General features: G+C 46.5%; 1 protein-coding gene and 1 long non-coding RNA gene across 5 annotated transcripts in view; one reads left to right on the forward strand and one right to left on the reverse strand.

Moving 5' to 3' along the window:
• Positions 1–2,660: 2,660 nt before the first annotated feature.
• LOC311110260 lies at positions 2,661–5,849 on the reverse strand. Its single transcript, XR_014610695.1, has 3 exons — positions 4,521–5,849; positions 3,902–4,210; positions 2,661–3,429 (listed from the first exon to the last, which is right to left on the reverse strand). It is a non-coding gene; the product is annotated as an uncharacterized lncRNA (long non-coding RNA).
• A 1,775-nt stretch (positions 5,850–7,624) lies between these two features.
• The window catches only part of LOC311110259 (catenin delta-1-like), a 44,662-nt gene continuing 32,337 nt past the window's right edge, over positions 7,625–19,949 (forward strand). For 2 of the 4 annotated variants that reach the window (XM_084188799.1, XM_084188798.1), the window contains exon 1: positions 7,625–8,486. Coding sequence is in view for 2 of the 4 variants with exons in the window: in XM_084188795.1 (XP_084044921.1) it covers positions 19,222–19,239 (18 nt within the window). In the remaining 2 variants the exon portion in view is untranslated. The other 2 variants (XM_084188795.1, XM_084188797.1) reach the window with 2 other exon arrangements.

Below are 19,949 nucleotides of genomic sequence, written 5' to 3' on the forward strand. Positions count from 1 at the left end.
TGTAAAGTACTTAAGTAAAAATACTTAAAAATACTACTTAAGTCGGTTTTTTTTTAGGTATATGCACTTTACTTTACTATTTATATTTTTGACAACTTTTACTTTTACTTCACTACATTCCTAAAGAAAATTATGTACTTTTTACTCCATACATTTTCCCTGACACCCAAAAGTACTTGTTACATTTTGAATGCTTGGCAGGACAGGTTAATGGTCCAATTCACACACTTATCAAGAGAACATCCCTGGTCATCCCCACTGCCTCTGATCTGGCGTACTCACTAAACACAAATGCTTCATATGTAAATGATGTTTGAGTATTGAGCCCCTGGCTATCTGTAGATTTTTTTTAAAAGAACATTGTGTCGTTTGTGTCACGATCATCTAGAACAGATGAAGACCAAGGCGCAGCGTTGTAGACGAACATACTGAACTTTATTATCTTCAGTGATAATAAGCACAACAAAACGATAACGTGACAGTTCACGGTCTAACACAAACCAACTCGAAACAAGATCCCACAAACACTAAGGGAAAACCGACAGTTTAAATATGGCTCCCAATCAGAGACAACCAGCCACAGCTGACAATCGTTGCCTCTGATTGGGAGTCACTCAGGCCAACAAAGAAATAAACAAACTAGAACTCCCAACAAAGAAATACAACACATAGAATGAACACACCCTGGCTCAACATATAGAGTCCCAGAGCCAGGGTGTGACAGTACCCCCCCCTAAAGGCGCGGACTGCGACCGCGCCTCAACTAGAACAAAACAGGGGAGGGCTGGGTGGGCATTCCTCCTCGGCGGCGGTTCTGGCTCCGGGCTTGCCCACCACCCTCCAATAAACCCCCCATAGCGCCCCTGGTCCGGTCTGGCCCCGCTGGCTGGGGCTGAACTGGACGTAGCAGGAGCGGTTAGCTTCAGCTCCGTTGTGGAGCAGTTGACCGGTACCTGATTAGGCACCGGTGACCCAGGCACGGGTTGTGCTGGGCTGGCGATGCACACCGTAGGCTTGGTGCGTGGACCAGGGACAGGCCAGACCGGGCTGGCGACGCACACCGTAGGCTTGGTGCGTGGACCAGGGACAGGCCGGATTGGGCTGGCGACGCACACCGTAGGCTTGGTGCGTGGAGCAGGGACAGGCCGGACCGGGCTGGCGATGCACACCGTAGGCTTGGTGCGTGGAGCAGGGACAGGCCGGACCGGGCTGGCGACGCACACCGTAGGCTTGGTGCGTGGACCAGGGACAGGCCGGACCGGGCTGGCGACGCACACCGTAGGCTTGGTGCGTGGAGCAGGGACATGCCGGACCGGGCTGGCGACGAACACCGTAGGCTTGGTGCGTGGAGCAGGGACAGGCCGGACCGGGCTGGCGACGCACACCGTAGGCTTGGTGCGTGGAGCAGGGACAGGCCGGACCGGGCTGGCGACGCACACCGTAGGCTTGGTGCGTGGAGCAGGGACAGACCGGGCTGGCGACGCACACCGTAGGCTTGGTGCGTGGAGCAGGGACAGGCCGGACTGGGCTGGCGACGCGCACCGTAGACTTGGTGCGAGTGGCAGGAACAGGCCGGGCCGGGCTGGCGACGCGCACCGTAGACTTGGTGCGTGGAGCAGGGACAGGCCGGACTGGGCTGGCGACGCCCACCGTAGACTTGGTGCGAGTGGCAGGAACAGGCCGGGAACGGGCTGGCGACGCGCACCGTAGACTTGGTGCGAGTGGCAGGAACAGGCCGGGCCGGGCTGGCGACGCGCACCGTACATTTGGTGCGAGGGGCCGTAACAGGCCGGACCGTACTGGGGACACACACCACTGGCTCTACCCCGGGATCTGGAACGGGCCGGACCGGACTGGTAACACATCCCAGTACCTCTCGCCGTGCCTCTAAACCTTCTTTCCCTACTTTGACCAGTGGCCCCCGTAACCTGGTGGCCTTCTGAATACGCCCCTTTTCTGCCTCCGTCAGCCCTGTCGTCCATGCCGTGTGCCCCCCCCTAAAAAATTATTGGGGGTGCCTCTCGCCTGTCCGACCACGGCCCGGTTGACGCCGCTGCTCCTCTCTCGCCAGGGCCTTAATCCTAGCCCATGGCCCTTTGCCCCCGAGCATGTCCTCCCAGGACCACGATTTGCCCACCTGGGCCATCGCCAACCTCTCCATCTCCTTTCCCGGCGCTTCCTCCCATGTCCAGTCTGCCTGCTCCTGGACACGCTGCTTGGTCCTTGTATGGTGGGATCTTCTGTCACGATCGTCTAGAACAGATGAAGACCAAGGCGCAGCGTTGCAGACGAACATACTGAACTTTATTATCTTCAGTGATAATAAGCACAACAAAACGATAACATGACAGTTCACGGTCTAACACAAACCAACTCGAAACAAGATCCCACAAACACTAAGGGAAAACCGACAGTTTAAATATGGCTCCCAATCAGAGACAACCAGCCACAGCTGACACTCGTTGCCTCGGATTGGGAGTCACTCAGGCCAACAAAGAAATAAACAAACTAGAACTCCCAACAAAGAAATACAACACATAGAATGAACACACCCTGGCTCAACATATAGAGTCCCAGAGCCAGGGTGTGACAGTTTGGTTTGCTTAATTTAAGGAATTTGAAATTATTTATACTTTTACTTTTACTTTGATACTTAAGTATATTTTTGCAGTTACATTTACTTTTGATACTTAAATATATCTAAAACCAAATACTTTTAGACTTTTACTCAAGTAGTATTTTACCGGATGACTTTCACTTTTACTTGAGTAATTTTCTATTTAGGTATCTTTACTTTTACTCAAGTATGACAATTGGGTACTTTTTCCACCACTGGTTAGAGTGCTGTATATCTGCTGAGTGCTGCAAATACTGCATCCAAAATAACATTTTTTTTGACTGCAGTCATTTTGTAGTTTAACTGCAGTTAGAGTGCAGTATAACTGCAGTTCAATTGCAGTACACCGCAGTTATTCTGCAATTACTGCGTCCAAAATACTACAGGCGACTGCAGTTACTGAACTTTTACTGCAGTTTCAAAACTGCAATATTTTTTTTGTATTTTGTATGGGACACAAATGCATATTGCAACACTAACTGCTCAAGATAATACATGATCAATGTCATATACATTTGCAGTTTCAAAAAACATTTGGTTTGAAGTAGGCTACTGTAGGCCTAGTTGAAATCCTGCAAACAAGTCTTTGGAAACATCAGTAAAGCAAAATTAGCATCATTAAGTAGCCTAATAAACATTCACCCCCATATAGTCCCATTTGGTTTAAGTTAAAATTCATATCCCTAGGCTACATATATTAATAACCTACCTCGTTCTTATCTCTGTCAAATCAAATGGAGTAGGCCTAGACTAGAGTTTGTGAGACATCGCTGTTTTGCACTATTCATTAGTGCACCACGTAGCAAAAAGTTCTGCAACAGAAAATAAAAACAATTGTTTCTTATTGGACAAAATCAGGTTAGTCCCACCTCGTTTCGACACGTTTTCTTCTGTTTCGTTCCCAATGTACACACAACCACACAACGTTGCTTTTTTGTTCGTTAGGTAGGCCTAGGCTACAATATTCAATAGGCTACTGCTTAATGGACATGTCAACTAATGATATTACTGTAAATCAGATTCAGTATACCCATTGATTCTTGAATAATATAAGTTATTTATGTTTCATGAGTTTTGTTTTGTTGTAATTTGAGACTTTGTAAACAATTGATGAATAGCTTCAAAGTTGGTGTGTGTCTGTGTGCGTGTGTGTGTCATTGCGTGACAAACTGGAGAGATATTAACCCAATTTATGCCCATTTCATAATTTTGAGTACAACTAGTAAGTCATTAAGATATGGATCTTGACGTCAGCGTTTTAAGACATGGGTGAATTCCACTCACTGGAAGGGAGACAGCCCGGTGGAGGAGTGACAAAGTGAGTTCTGGGCTTACTCCGCCAAGGGAAGGAACCGGGTCCACTCCCCCTGCCGGTCCTGGCAGTGACTCCTCAGGAACCTCCCCAGCTCCTGGTTAGTCCTCTCTTCCTGCCCGTTGGTCTGAGGCTGGTACCCGGATGTGAGGCTGACCGTGACTTCCAGCTTCTCCATGAAGGCTCTCCATCAGCGATGTGAATTGGGGACCACGGTCGGAGACGATGTCCTCCGGAAGGCCATAGTATCGGAAGACCTGCTGGAACAGTGCCTCAGCGACCTGGAGAGCAGTAGGGAGACCAGAGAGAGGGATAAATTGGCAGGATTTTGAGAATCTGTCAACAACAACCATAACAGTGTTGAAAGATAAGTAACAAAATATATGGATAGATGGGACCAAGGCCACTGAGGCACAGGAAGGGGAAGGAGTTTCCCTGCTGGAGCGTGCCGGGGAGATTTGGTTTGGGCACGTAGTGGACGACGCCCTGCACCAAGGTGGGCCACCAGTACTTAACGGAGATGGATTGAGTGATACCTGGGTGTCCAGGGGCAAGGGATGTGTGCGCCCAGGTCAACAGCTTATCCCTTACCTCCGTGGGAATGTAGGTGCGCGCCGGAGGGCAGATAGTAGGCGCGAGTTCCCTCTCCAGAGCCTGGCGGATGTCCGCATCTACTTCCCAAAGCACGGGGGTAACGATTCGGAGGGGTGGTATGATGGGCGCACTCAGGACAGGAACCTCTCCCGAATCGTGGAGACGGGACAGGGCATCGGCTTTGATGTTGTTTGAACCTGGGTGGTGTGACAGGGTGAAGTTGAATCTAGTGAAGAAAAGGCCCCACTTTGCTTGGGTGCTGTCGCCTCGCTGTCCATATGTACTCCAGGTTCCGATGGTCGGTGAGGATGAGAAATGGGTCCTTGGCACCCTCCAGCCAGTGTCTCCACTCCTCTAATGCCAACTTCACCGCCAGGAGCTCCCGGTTGCCGACATTATAGTTCCTCTCTGCAGGAGACAGTTTTTTTTTAGTAGTATGCACATGGATAATATTTTGTCGGTTACCTTGGCGTTGTCACAAGACAGGCCCCACGCCCACTTCTGAGTCGTCCACCTCCACCATGAAGGGCAGCGTAGGATCTGGGTGTTTTAGCAACAGGGTGGATGTGAAACGCACCTTCAGTAGGCGTAAGGCCTCTTCGGCTGCAGGACGCCACACCAACTTACGGGGGCCACCCTTGAGGAGCGAGGTGAGAGGAGAGGCGATGGAGCTGAAGTTTTTAATGAAGCGGCGGTAGAAGTTGGCAAACCCCAAAAATCGTTGTAGTCCTTTTATGGTGGTTGGGACTGGCCATGACCTGACTGCCTCAACCTACCTCTCCTCCATAACCACTCCCTGTGGGCTGATACGGTATCCCAAGAAGAAGACAGCGGCCTGATTGAACTGGCACTTCTCCGCTTTGACATACAGATGGTTCTCCAGGAGGCATGCCAGGACAACCCGGACGTGGGCGATCCTCCAAGGTGGCTGAGTAGATCAGGAAGTCGTCGAAATACACAACCACCTGACTCCCAAGCATGTCCCGGAACACCTCGTTGACGAATGCCTGGAACACAGACGGAGCATTAACTAAACCATAAGGCATCCCCAAGTACTCGTAGTGCCCAGACATCATGCTGAAGGCCGTTTTCCATTCATACCCCTCCCCGGATGCGGATCAACTTGTTGGCACTCCGCAGGTCCAGTTAAATTAAAAAAAAGGGCCTCGCGGAGCTGTTCGATGGCGGTCGGCACCAATGGGAGGGAGTAACGGTACTTGGTGGTGATGGAATTGAGACCTCTGTAGTCGATGCACGGACGTAGACCCCCCTCCTTCTTGGCCACGAAGAAGAAACCTGCCGACGCAGGATGCTGTAGGCCCTACATCTCTGAAATACAATAGCAATAAACCTCAGAAACAGAGTAGGTATTTATTTATGTTGGTCTGTGATGATGGGTGTTATTCATCACTTACACTTACGTTTACGTTGATGATGTTATCAGATCTAAATTAGGAAAGTCATTATATGTTCCATCCTCTTCTACGGATCTCCTGCTCCAGCCTGATATCTCCCTGAATGTCTCAACGGAAGGGGTATCCAGGGGCTACCCGGGGCCCGAGGTGTTCAGGGGCCACAGCTTCACCGTCACCTGCTCCACTCAGCCACAGTACCCAGGAGGCTCCTTCCTCCTCACGCCCCCCGGGTTCAACAGAACCCAGACCCAGCCAGCTGTCAATCACTCTGCTGCCTTCCTCTTCCCTGCTGCAGATGACTCCCACCAAGGGAACTACAGCTGTGTTTATAAGAATGATGTTTTCTCTCATAACTTCTCCTCTGAGAGTGAGCTCCTCTCTCTAACCGTAACAGGTACCTGAACATTACATTTTACATTTTAGTCATTTAGCAGACGCTCTTATCCAGAGCAACTTACAGTTAGGGCATACATTTTTTCAACATGAACCAGACATAACTTTGACCGACTCTGATTCACAGATCGTTCTGATGCTAATCAGTACGTCGCTAATCAATACGTGTCTCTGTTCCAGCCTCTCCTCTGCCAGCTTTCATCATCATCTGCTGACCACCACCGCTATGTTTCTGCTCTGCAAGTCAAGAGCCAGCTAAACAAAATATTTATGCATAGAGGTTGAATACGAACTTGCTGGGAGATGGACTGTAATGGTGTTCTAATATGTGTGTGTGTGTGTGTGCGAGTGCATTCGTGCGTGCATTTGTGCTTGCTTCTGCGTATGTGTGTATGTGTGTGTTGAGATTCCTTTCGGTAAACAGTAGTCTCCTGGTGCTGTCTCTTTAGGTCAGTAGGTGTCAACAGAGAGATGGATAGCGGTGCGTGGAGGGGATGCCCCTGCATCCCAGTAGAGAGGGCTGCTGGCAGAGACAGGGGAGAGCAGCCCAGAGGACAGGAGGAGCAGAAGGAGCAGGAGGAGCAGGAGGAGCAGGAAGAACAGGAGTCACGTCTTTGAACACACCACCCCAGATCAGGTTACACACACACACACACACACACACACATCTTCAGAATAAGCTATTTAAGATATAGGTCATTTCCACTGACTAAGTTCTGAGTAATTTCCTCAAAATTATGAATATGAATATACCTTTAATATCTCTCCAGTTTGTCACGCATGACCACACACACACACACACACACACACACACACAGATCTTCAGATCTTGAGAATAATCCATTTAAAGATATAGGTAATTTCCAATGACTAAATTCCCGAGTACAGTGTGTCCTGAGTCATTTCCTGTATATATAAAACCCTGATCAGATACTAGCTGGGCGGGCGGGGGTGTGATAAAGAAAGGTGTTGTAGAGAAAACATATATGATTATAAAAAGTGATACGTGGTTTTCATTTCATATTTTGGCAACTTTCTCATCAATATTTTCTCATAGCTCTTTTCTTGAATTACAGATTTGTACACACGACATATGTTGTAGTTTAGTGCTGCTTTGCACAATTAATATCCCATAGCCTGTGTTTTTACGAATTTATGGCTGTGTCCCAAACGGCACCGTATTTTGACCAGCGCCCCCTAGTGCACTATGTATTGAATATGATGCTATTTTGAACAGAGGCTATATATTGATAATGAAAAGGTCCTTGATGTTACAAAATATTTTGATTTCTGTAGAAAATAAATGTATGCTTGTGTAAATAACTGATTTTTGTTTTTCTATCAAATAAACAGTATGTTATCAGTGCATAGTACACAAATACGGGTCTGTACAAGTGTAAGACTGATACAGCTTCTGTAAAGTGTAAATTTTTTGATTTTTTATCTTCTCATTAATATTTACTTTAATATTGATGTTACTAGTTTTTGTTTTTATATTAGCTACAGATTATTGTAACTCCTACATAGGACATACTGTATGTTATGCATATTCTGAATGCTTTGCTTTTTTTGTTTTATTGATAGGCCTATCTGGTAAAGGAAAAGGTCCTTGATGTTACAGAAAACATTTAACTGATTCAGAAAACAAAACTTTAATTCGTGTGTATTGTATTTGTATCTAATAAACCACCTTACATTACAACGCATGCTGGTGTTGGGTAATGCGCTACAAATTGTAATTACGGTAAACAACCCCTCCCCTATCCTGTTGTGTGTGTCGTCATCTCGCTCTCAGGGAAGGGGAAATAGGAAATCTGTCGGGAAGGAAAGGGGAAGCGTAGTGAACAAACCGAGGAACATACCTATAATCTATTCTAGGTTGGTCCTTAAAGAGTACACAATCCATGGCGGTTTATCTATTCACGTTTAACGTTAGTTTACACATATTTATGTAATCTAGGTAAAGCTATTTGGTGAATAGTGGAAATTCGACTTCACTACTCGGTCGTGCAGTGGGGCAAGAACGCCCAGAATTGGAATTGCAAACACTTGCTACCGCAGCAGTTGGACATTTCAGTCTGTTTCGATAGGCCTGGATCCCTGTTCAAACGTCTGGGGACTTGCATGAAAACAACAAAAGAACCACCCGAAATTGGTAATTCAGTACTTTGTTTTTCAATGTTTGTCTTTCAATCATTTTATATAAGTGTCTGAACGTAATAATAAAAGAGTTAACGTTAGCTAGTTAGCAAGCGGGTGCTAGCTAACGTTAGCGGTGTTGTAGTTTGTGGTTAGCTAGATGTCTACTGTTAGCGAATTTGTAACTTATCTATAGTATAGCTACTGTAGTTGGCTGTATTTGTTTAACACTCATTGCACTATTGTCCAATAATAGCGTCTTGCTTAGTTACCTATTCATAAGCTAACATTAGCGTAAAACAATCGTCGTTAGCTCGTTGGCTGGTTTGCTAGCAAAAACTAACGTTCGCTTGAGAGAGAACCAAGAGTGTAACAATTTGTGTAAAGTTTGTCACCTAGTTACCCAACAAGCAATTGAGCTATGTGAAGTTTACAAAATGATTTACCTAACAAACATTTGATGGACTTCAGTTCCATGTATTTGACTGACTCCCGGCAGACAGTACTTGGGGATACTGTAGTCGGTAGGTCAAAATCCGTCGGGGAGAGTGAACTACCAGCTACCCCTTACACACGGACGTTAGCCAGCCAGCTCGCTGACGAAATATGAGTCAAAGTCCACGTTAATCATTTTATCATAGGTCTATCACATCACCGGCATGTGTAGAGGGAGTTTTTGCTGTGTTTTCTCATGCTGTCAATGTCAATCAGTGGTGTAGCGTTAGTGACTCTTGTGAGAAGTTGTTATCGACTAGCCAAAGTAGCTTTCTAGCGTTACATTGTTTAGGAAGGTTTTGCTCTGTCCTTAACGTTCTCTCCTGTCATATTGCCAAGAGTCTTTGTAAGAAACGCCTGTGAAAGGATGGGATATATCAAGATGTATGTTGTGAAGGCATGAAACACCTGCAAGGTGTACAAACTACTGCTGTAACGTTACAGTAATAATTGTCTAACACCATCCGTGTTTATTGTGGTTTTTCCTTTTCTGTTATGAAGGAGAGGCTCCCTCTTTCATGTCTTGGATTTCTTTTATGTATTCAGAATGAGAGGAAGAGAGGAACCTGTTTTGTGGGTTTTGGCCAAGTTTTTGGAATTAGATGCTTTTACATTTTAGTCATTTAGCAGACACTCTTATCCAGAGTGACATACAGGAACAATCAGGGTAAAGTGCCTTGCTCAAGGGCACGTTGACATATTTTTCACCTAGTCGGCTCAGGATTTGGACCAGCAACCTTTCGGTTACTGGCCCAACACTCCTAACCGCTAGGCTGCCTGCCAATGGGTGGGGTAGAGTGTCAGGTGTGGTTGTTTCATTTACACTCATGTTATATAGTAAGACTTCAGAGTCCAACTGTGATGCTTTTGCCACCTTCTCAGTTTACACAATTCCAATGCAAGGTCTCCACCAGACGTGACCAGGGCCATGTATTGGTTCCTTCTGCTTTTATATTGTTTGCTACAGTTTCATGGTTTGTCGCTCCTCACTACCAGTATCTATTGATCAAAAAGAGCGCCATACACATGTCAAACTATCTTAGCTGTAAGGGGGGAGTTCCAGCGCAACACAGCGAAATGTTTGACATTTTTGTGTATTCAAAACTCCCCTGCGGGTGTGTAGACATTGACCAGTTGACATTTGGGAGGAGGAGAAGGAACGTGTTATTACATGCTCTCTTCTCAATAGTTGTAGTTTACTTTTCCCCCTTCACCAAATTGAAAACTTCTAATTTTACCCTAAAAATGAAATGTGTGAAATGACTGTAGCCCAGCAGCCTAGCTCCAGCACACAGGCAGTGCTTTTTATGCCAGGGGGATCATTTATGAACCTCTGTAATGGCGGGCTATGGGTGTGGCCCAGACACACGGAAGTCTGCTTTTAGTGTATTTGCACCTTCCTAGGCTTGGCACTACAACTGAAGGCTTGGCGCTACACCTGAGATGTGTTTATATTTCAACTGTTATCTCTGTGTTTAAAAATAATAATACAAAAATCATTTGCCGGTGGTTTTCATAGCGAACATGTCAGCCATCGGCCATTTCATTTCCTGGTCACCTTTACTGGTCGTGCATGACTCCACTCTACCTGTATGTAAACAACGGGCGTGGCTATTTCACATTGTCTTCCCTCCGTATATTTGATTGAGCATGTCATAATACTGCTGTGTAGCTGACTCCCTTCACCCCAGTCAGAGAAGGAACTTTTTAGTGTTGCTTGGAACTTGGAAGGTCTGTCTTGCACTGCAGCACTGCTCAGTGTGTGTGTGTGTGTGTGTGTGTGTGTGTGTGTCAGAGGCCACCATACTCTGGCCAGTATTTAGTTTGCCTGCGGGGAGTGTTTCATAGTCCGAAGTCTAGGAGTGGCGCTGGTGGTGTTTGGATCGATGCCAAGGCTAAAACACACACCCACACCAACTGCACGTCTCTCTGTCACCAGCCATTCAAATGTGTCTGAGTCAGCAGCACCAGTATAGTAACCAGACCACAACAAGACTTTACCACACAGCACCAGTACAGGGACCAGACCACAACAAGACTTTACCACACAGCAGCAGTACAGGGACCAGACCACAACAAGACTTTACCACACAGCACCAGTACAGGGACCAGACCACAACAATACTTTACCACACAGCACCAGTACAGGGACCAGACCACAACAAGACTTTACCACACAGCACCAGTACAGGGACCAGACCACAACAAGACTTTACCACACAGCACCAGTACAGGGACCAGACCACAACAAGACTTTACCACACAGCACCAGTACAGGGACCAGACCACAACAATACTTTACCACACAGCACCAGTACAGGGACCAGACCACAACAATACTTTACCACACAGCACCAGTACTGGGACCAGACCACAACAAGACTTTACCACACAGCACCAGTACAGGGACCAGACCACAACAAGACTTTACCACACAGCACCAGTACAGGGACCAGACCACAACAAGACTTTACCACACAGCACCAGTACTGGGACCAGACCACAACAAGACTTTACCACACAGCACCAGTACTGGGACCAGACCACAACAAGACTTTACCACACAGCACCAGTACTGGGACCAGACCACAACAAGACTTTACCACACAGCACCAGTACAGGGACCAGACCACAACAAGACTTTACCACACAGCACCAGTACAGGGACCAGACCACAACAATACTTTACTACACAGCACCAGTACAGGGACCAGACCACAACAAGACTTTACTACACAGCACCAGTACAGGGACCAGACCACAACAAGACTTTACCACACAGCACCAGTACAGGGACCAGACCACAACAAGACTTTACCACACAGCACCAGTACAGGGACCAGACCACAACAAGACTTTACCACACAGCACCAGTACTGGGACCAGACCACAACAAGACTTTACCACACAGCACCAGTACAGGGACCAGACCACAACAAGACTTTACCACACAGCACCAGTACAGGGACCAGACCACAACAAGACTTTACTACACAGCACCAGTACAGGGACCAGACCACAACAAGACTTTACTACACAGCACCAGTACAGGGACCAGACCACAACAAGACTTTACCACACAGCACCAGTACAGGGACCAGACCACAACAAGACTTTACCACACAGCACCAGTACAGGGACCAGACCACAACAAGACTTTACCACACAGCACCAGTACTGGGACCAGACCACAACAAGACTTTACCACACAGCACCAGTACAGGGACCAGACCACAACAAGACTTTACCACACAGCACCAGTACAGGGACCAGACCACAACAAGACTTTACCACACAGCAGCAGTACAGGGACCAGACCACAACAAGACTTTACCACACAGCACCAGTACAGGGACCAGACCACAACAATACTTTACTACACAGCACCAGTACAGGGACCAGACCACAACAAGACTTTACTACACAGCACCAGTACAGGGACCAGACCACAACAAGACTTTACCACACAGCACCAGTACAGGGACCAGACCACAACAAGACTTTACCACACAGCACCAGTACTGGGACCAGACCACAACAAGACTTTACTACACAGCACCAGTACAGGGACCAGACCACAACAAGACTTTACCACACAGCACCAGTACAGGGACCAGACCACAACAAGACTTTACCACACAGCACCAGTACAGGGACCAGACCACAACAAGACTTTACCACACAGCACCAGTACAGGGACCAGACCACAACAAGACTTTACCACACAGCACCAGTACAGGGACCAGACCACAACAAGACTTTACCACACAGCACCAGTACAGGGACCAGACCACAACAAGACTTTACCACACAGCACCAGTACAGGGACCAGACCACAACAAGACTTTACCACACAGCACCAGTACTGGGACCAGACCACAACAAGACTTTACCACACAGCACCAGTACTGGGACCAGACCACAACAAGACTTTACCACACAGCACCAGTACTGGGACCAGACCACAACAAGACTTTACCACACAGCACCAGTACTGGGACCAGACCACAACAAGACTTTACCACACAGCACCAGTACTGGGACCAGACCACAACAAGACTTTACCACACAGCACCAGTACTGGGACCAGACCACAACAAGACTTTACCACACAGCACCAGTACTGGGACCAGACCACAACAAGACTTTACCACACAGCAGCAGCCATGACATGGCCTGACTGGGCACTCAGTAAAATACTGGGGAATCAAGTTTTTGTGTGGTCCTTGCATATTACAAACCAATCGCTATAATACACTTATTATTTCCATGTATTATTGAAACATACTGATCAGACCTAATGTCAGTGGTAGCTAACTGCTACTGATTGAGATTACTTTTGTACCTGTAGATTTAACTGGTCACTCTGAGCCTCTTTTTAGTTATTTTTAACCCTTATTTTACCAGGTAAGTTGACTGAGAACACATTCTCATTTACAGCAAGGACCTGGGGAATAGTTACGGGGATGAATGAGCCAATTGGAAGCTGTGGATGATTAGGTGGCCGTGATGGTAGGAGGGGCCAGATTGGGAATTTAGCCAGGGCACGGGTTAACACCCCTACTCTTACGACAATTGCCATGGGGTCTTTAGTGACCACAGGGTCAGGACACCCGTTTTAACGTCCCGTCCAAAAGACTGCATCCTAAACAGGGCAATGTCCCCAATATCTGCCCTGGGGCATTGGGATATGTTATTTTATACCAGAGGAAAGAGTGCCTCCTACTGGCCGTCTAACACCACTTCCAGCAGCATCTGATCTCCCACCCAGGGACCGACCAGGACTAACCCTGCTTAGCTTCAGAGGCAAGCCAGCAGTGGTATGCAGGGTGGTGTGCTGCTGGCATTGATTGAGAGCGGTTAGTAGTATTTCCCTGCAATCCTACATGTTCACTGAGAGAATGCATCATGCACATTGGTGGGTTAGTTGTGTGTGTGTGAGAACTGTGTAGGGTCGGGGGCAGTAAATGACGTATCTGTCTAATACCCATGCTATCCCATCAGTGGACACACAGGATTCACCGCTGGGCTAACTGCTTTATAATGGAGGGGCTAATGATGGCCTCCACCTGCACTTCTGGCCTGGACTGGTTAGAAACATCAGCGTTATGGTGATGAAGCCTGATGTTCAGAGATCTCCATATATGCATATAGCCTAGGCTAGAGACTTTATTCTCCTTGAAGAGGGAAATGATTTCCACAGCCTGTAAGTAAAGTAATATAACATAATCAGCACAGAGATCCCAGATGTGGCCTAGCTTAACACAGAAACGCACTACAACCATACATGGTGGTGAGCAAAACTTTAGGGTGCATTACGGTGTCTCAGCCTGATATCACTGGTGTCTCTTTCAACAGCCTTTAGGGTGGCTGAGCGTGATATCACTGCTCTCTCTTTCAACAGCCTGTAGGGTGACTGAGCGTGATATCACTGCTCTCTCTTTCAACAGACGTCGGGTGTGTCTTACAACACAATCTCTAGAAAGAACCTATAATCTTAGCCAACTAATATCACTGGTGTCACCTTCAGTCTCTTTCAACAGCTGATAGTGTAGAAAGAACCTAGAATCCTAACCAACTAATATCACTGGTGTCACCTTCAGTCTCTTTCAACAGGCTCCCGAGTGGCACAGTGGTTTAAGGCTGCATCTCAGTGCTTGAGGCGTCACTACAGACCCCCTGGTTCGATTACAGGCTGTATCACAACCGGCCGTGATTGGAAGTCCCATAGGGCGGCACACAATCGGTCCAGCGTCGTCCAGGTTTGGCCGGTGTAGGCCGTCATTGTAAATAAGAATTAGTTCATAACTGACTTGTCTAGTTAAATAAAGGTCAAATAAATAACCTAGAATCCTAGAAACATACCTGGCATGCTGAGTGAGGTCAACATTACATGCAGCACATTGAAGGTGACAGAGCCTAATATCACTGGTTTCTCACCTCCGGTCTCTTTAACTGCTGCTGCGTCTGTCTCACAACACAGTCGCAGGCAGTGTTTAGACCACTAATTGGTCTTTTGACCAATCAGATCAGCTCTGAAAATATCTAATGTGATTTGGTCGAAATACCAATTAGTGGAAAAAAGGTCCGACTTGGTCTGCCTGTTTAAACGCAGCCCTAGAATCCTAGAAATCTGGCACATGATTTTAGGGGCAAGGCAATTTGGCCTTCAAGAGGTGCCCAATCTGCCAGGGCACCAAGGCCAACTGCTAGGTCAGTGTTCTTTTTAAGGAACTCAGTCAGGGTTTCAACTTACTCTTGAAAGTTGTAATAGTAGAATGCAATTTTGATATTGGGTAGTGCATCATCAGTTTTCCTCCTGTCATGTCAGTCATTGCATACCTTAGAGCTATTTGTAACGTGTCGGAAATGTCCAGATCAACTAGCCCATGTCAGCTAATGTTTTTTAGCTAGGTTTTTTTTTTGCCCATAGATTTTGTTGAGTCACTCAAATATCACATGAATACACGTTAGACATGGCAAAATGTATAGAATTGCAAGAATATGAGCTTTAAAATTGAAAAAATTTCTCTGCACCCAATGACAAAATGTGTTTTAATTGCAGAAAATGAGCTTTAAAGCAGCAACATTTTCTCTCCTCCAACAAGAGGGGTGTGAACAATTTATGTCATGGACATTCCTGCAGTCAGCATGCCAATTGCACACTCCCTCAACTTGAGACAGCTGTGGCATTAGGTTGTGTGACAAAACTGCACATTTTAGAGTGGCCTTTTATTGCCCCCAGCACAAGGTGCACCTGAGTAAGGATCATGTGTGTTTAACCAGCTTCTTGATATGCCACACCTGTCAGGTGGATGGATTATCTTGGCAAAGGAGAAATGCTCACTAACAGGGATGTAAACAAGTAAAAAAATAAATAAATTATGAGAAATTTACTTTTTGTGCCTATGGAACATTTCTGGGCACCAACACTTTATATGTTGCGTTTTTGTTCAGTGTGTGTGTGTGTGTGTGTGTGTGTGTGTGTGTGTGTGTGTATACAGTACCAGTCAAAGGTTTGGACACCTACTCATTCAAGGGTTTTTCTTCATTTTTACGATTTTGTACATTGTAGAATAATAGTGAAGACATCAAAACTATAAAATAACATGAAGTAACCAAAGAAAGTGTTAAACAAATCAAAATATATTTTATATTCTTCAAATAGCCACCCTTTGCCTTGATGACAGCTTTGACAGGTCTAACGTCTTCAATATGCCCCTCAGAATTGGAAAAGGAGGAGGACATATGGCAGCACCCCGATGTGTCCTTCTTCACTAGTAGCCTTCCCTCGGAGCTGCAACGCCTGTGAGAAGGACCAGATCACGTAACGGGCATTGGCTAATAGCAATTGAGATATCTGGGAGAGGTGCTTTGGAGCAGGGCGATTGGCAGCCGGGAAAAGGGAATTATAATTATTATGTTCAGCCCGAGGGCACAACGGGCACTTTGGCTGCAAGCCATGGATTTTCTTTAGGGGGCATTACGGCCACACAAGGGGGCATTACGGCCACACAAGGGGGCATTACGGCCACACAAGGGGGCATTACGGCCACACAAGGGGGCATTACGGCCACACAAGGGGGCATTACGGCCACACAAGGGGGCATTACGGCCACACAAGGGGGCATTACGGCCACACAAGGGGGCATTACGGCCACACAAGGGGGCATTACGGCCACACAAGGGGGCATTACGGCCACACAAGGGGGCATTACGGCCACACAAGGGGGCATTACGGCCACACAAGGGGGCATTACGGCCACACAAGGGGGCATTACGGCCACACAAGGGGGCATTACAGCCACACAAGGGGGATGCCACCGGGAAATTCGAGGCCTGCATGTGGTGCAAGGCTAGCCACTTTAACCTGTCCTGTCCTGCCTTGTTAAGTGTGTATTGTACCTGTCAGTGGAAACCGATGAGCCCAATTAAATGCATGACCTACTTTTGAGGTACCTTTGAAAATATGTGGCTAACTGAGCATTCTTTCTATAACTACTGCTGTACACACCTTTTCTATTCATAGACTGTATATATACACCATCATATTTTTTATATATTTTTTTATTTCACCTTTATTTAACCAGGTAAACCAGTTGAGAACAAGTTCTCATTTACAACTGCGACCTGGCCAAGATAAAGCAAAGCAGTGCGATAAAAACAACAACACAGAGTTACATATGGGGTAAAACAAAACAAAAATCAAAAATACAACAGAAATACAATTAATATACAGTGTGCAAATTTAGCAAGTTATGGAGGTAAGGCAATAAAATAGGCTATAGTGCAAAATAATTACAATTTAGTATTAACACTGGAATGATGTGCAAGAGATGATGTGCAAATAGAGATACTGGGGTACAGATGAGCAAAATAAATAACAATATAGGGATGAGGTAGTTGGGCGGGCTAATTTCAGATGGGCTGTGTACAGGTGCAGTGATCGGTAAGGTGCTCTGACAACTGATGCTTAAAGTGATATACAGTGCCTTCAGAAAGTATTCAGACCCCTTGACTCTTTCCAAATTTTTTTACGTTACAGCCTTATTCTAAAATTGATGAGGGGGAAAAAACTGTTTAATCAATCTAAACACAATACCCCATAATGACAAAGCAAAATCAAAATGGAAATATCACATTTTACATAGTACTTTGTTGAAGCACCTTTGGCAGTGATTACAGCATAGAATATTCTTGGGTATGACGTCAGAAGCTTGGCACACCTGTATTTGGAGAGTTTTTCCCATTCTTCTCTGCAGATGCTCTCAAGCGCTGTCAGGTTGGATGGGGAGCGTTGCTGCACAGCTATTTTCAGGTCTCTCCAGAGATGTTAAATCGGGTTCAAGTCTGGGCTCTGGCTGGGCCATTTCAAGGACATTCAGAGACTTGTCCCGAAGCCACTCCTGCGTTGTCTTGGCTGTGTGCTTAGGGTTGTTGTCCTGTTGGAAGGTGAACCTTCACCCAAGTCTGAGGTCCTGAGCGCTCTGGAGCAGGTTTTCATCAAGGATCTCTCTGTTCTTTGCTCCGTTCATCTTTCCCTCGATCCTGACTAGTCTCCCAGTCCCTGCCGCTGAAAAACATCTCCACAGCATGATGCTGCCACCACCATGCTTCACCATAGGGATGGTGCCAGGTTTCCTCTAGAATTCCTTAGAATTTTGGGGGGATTTGTCTGTATTGTTTTGTATTGCTGGGTATTTACTGCACTGTTGGAGATGGAAACAAGCATTTCGCTGCACCTGCGATAACATCTGCAAAATATGTGTACGTGACTAATAACATTTGATTTGAGATATGAAATCATTAGAGGAATGGAAATAAAGTCCCCTTGCCCTTGCAACCACTCCAGGGCTGAGAGGTGGAGAGAGAGGTGGAGAGAGGGGTGGAGAGGGGTGGAGAGAGCCCGAGGGATAGAGGTGGAGAGAGACCGAGGGATAGAGGTGGAGAGAGCCCGAGAGAGAGGGATAGAGGTGGAGAGAGCCCGAGAGAGCCCGAGAGAGCCCGAGAGAGCCCGATAGAGGTGGATAGAGGTGGATAGAGGTGGATAGAGGTGGATAGAGGTGGATAGAGGTGGATAGAGGTGGATAGAGGTGGATAGAGCCCGAGAGAGCCCGAGAGAGCCCGAGAGAGCCCGAGAGAGAGGGATAGAGGTGGAGAGAGCCCGAGAGAGAGGGATAGAGGTGGAGAGAGCCCGAGAGAGAGGGATAGAGGTGGAGAGAGCCCGAGAGAGAGGGATAGAGGTGGAGAGAGGTGGAGAGAGAGGGATAGAGGTGGAGAGAGGTGGAGAGAGGGGGAGAGAGGGGGAGAGAGAGGGAGAGAGCCCGAGAGAGAGGGATAGAGGTGGAGAGAGAGGGATAGAGGTGGAGAGAGGGATAGAGGTGGAGAGAGCCCGAGAGATGAGTGAATAAATGAAAAAGTGAAGGATTAGACACAAAGACAACCTGAACAGCTGAGGCAGGATGTGACATGCCAGAACTCCTGTTGGAATGTGTGACGGAGGTGTGTGTGAGAGCGAGAGAGAGGGGCGAAAAGAGTAAGGAGATTAAGCAAGTTCACTGAAACTTGATGTTCTGTTTGCGTTTTCAAGGATACAGCTCATGTCACCCTGACCAGATACCAGACTTACTGTAATACACACGTCTCTTTGTTCATGGAATCACCACAGACAGCTGCAGATTGTGAGGGGGGTTGCTACTGTGCAGTAAGGAATACAGTCAGTGGCTGAAAATGATTTTGTCGGCTGGTCCTCCGGTATGACTAGAGCTCAAGAGGTATCTGATTCCACGTAGGCTAATGTGGTTCTGAGTCAGTTATGTTTTGAACTAGGTATGTGCACAGTTATTCGAATATTCAAATATCCGAATGGACGTTAGTATTCTAATATGTTTGTGAGTATGACCTTTTTTTTTAGGTCTATTTCTTACATCGAAAAGGCTTTTTCTAAATTACATTTTAATATCCATGTGACATTGTTACATACAAGGATATACCATGACATTTCAAAATCTTAATTTAATAAAACAGCAAACTTTTCAATGTAGTTGAGTTTTTATGACGTGCACGGTGCGCCACATAGACTGGTGGCCTTCACTGTGTAACTTCTTTATGTTGGCCAATCACAGAGGCTCAATGTGGAGCCAGGGTTCACTAATGCAACGCTAGATGGAATAAAATTACGGAATGAAAAGTTAGCGAAATGAGAGGGAGTAGGCTACAACCAGCAACCAACAGGTAGGCTGTTGTTTTATCTGAATGGGCTTGGGGAGAAAGTGCAGCATGTTGCTGTGGCAACTCAATATTAGGAAGGTGTTCCTAATGTTTTGTATACTCGGTGTATAGTTGGCTCGTTTCTCTAGGCTACTCTATTCAAGACAGGCACTTATATGATGATACATTAAATAATGATAAATAAGATTGTGACTGCTACCAGTTAGCTAGTCTTGGCTGTAGCTGAGTTGCCTTGGCGTCTCTCCTCTTCCTC

The sequence above is a fragment of the Coregonus lavaretus genome (assembly GCF_964263955.1).
Source record: "Coregonus lavaretus genome assembly, contig: SUPER_35_unloc_2, whole genome shotgun sequence".
NCBI lineage: Eukaryota > Metazoa > Chordata > Actinopteri > Salmoniformes > Salmonidae > Coregonus > Coregonus lavaretus.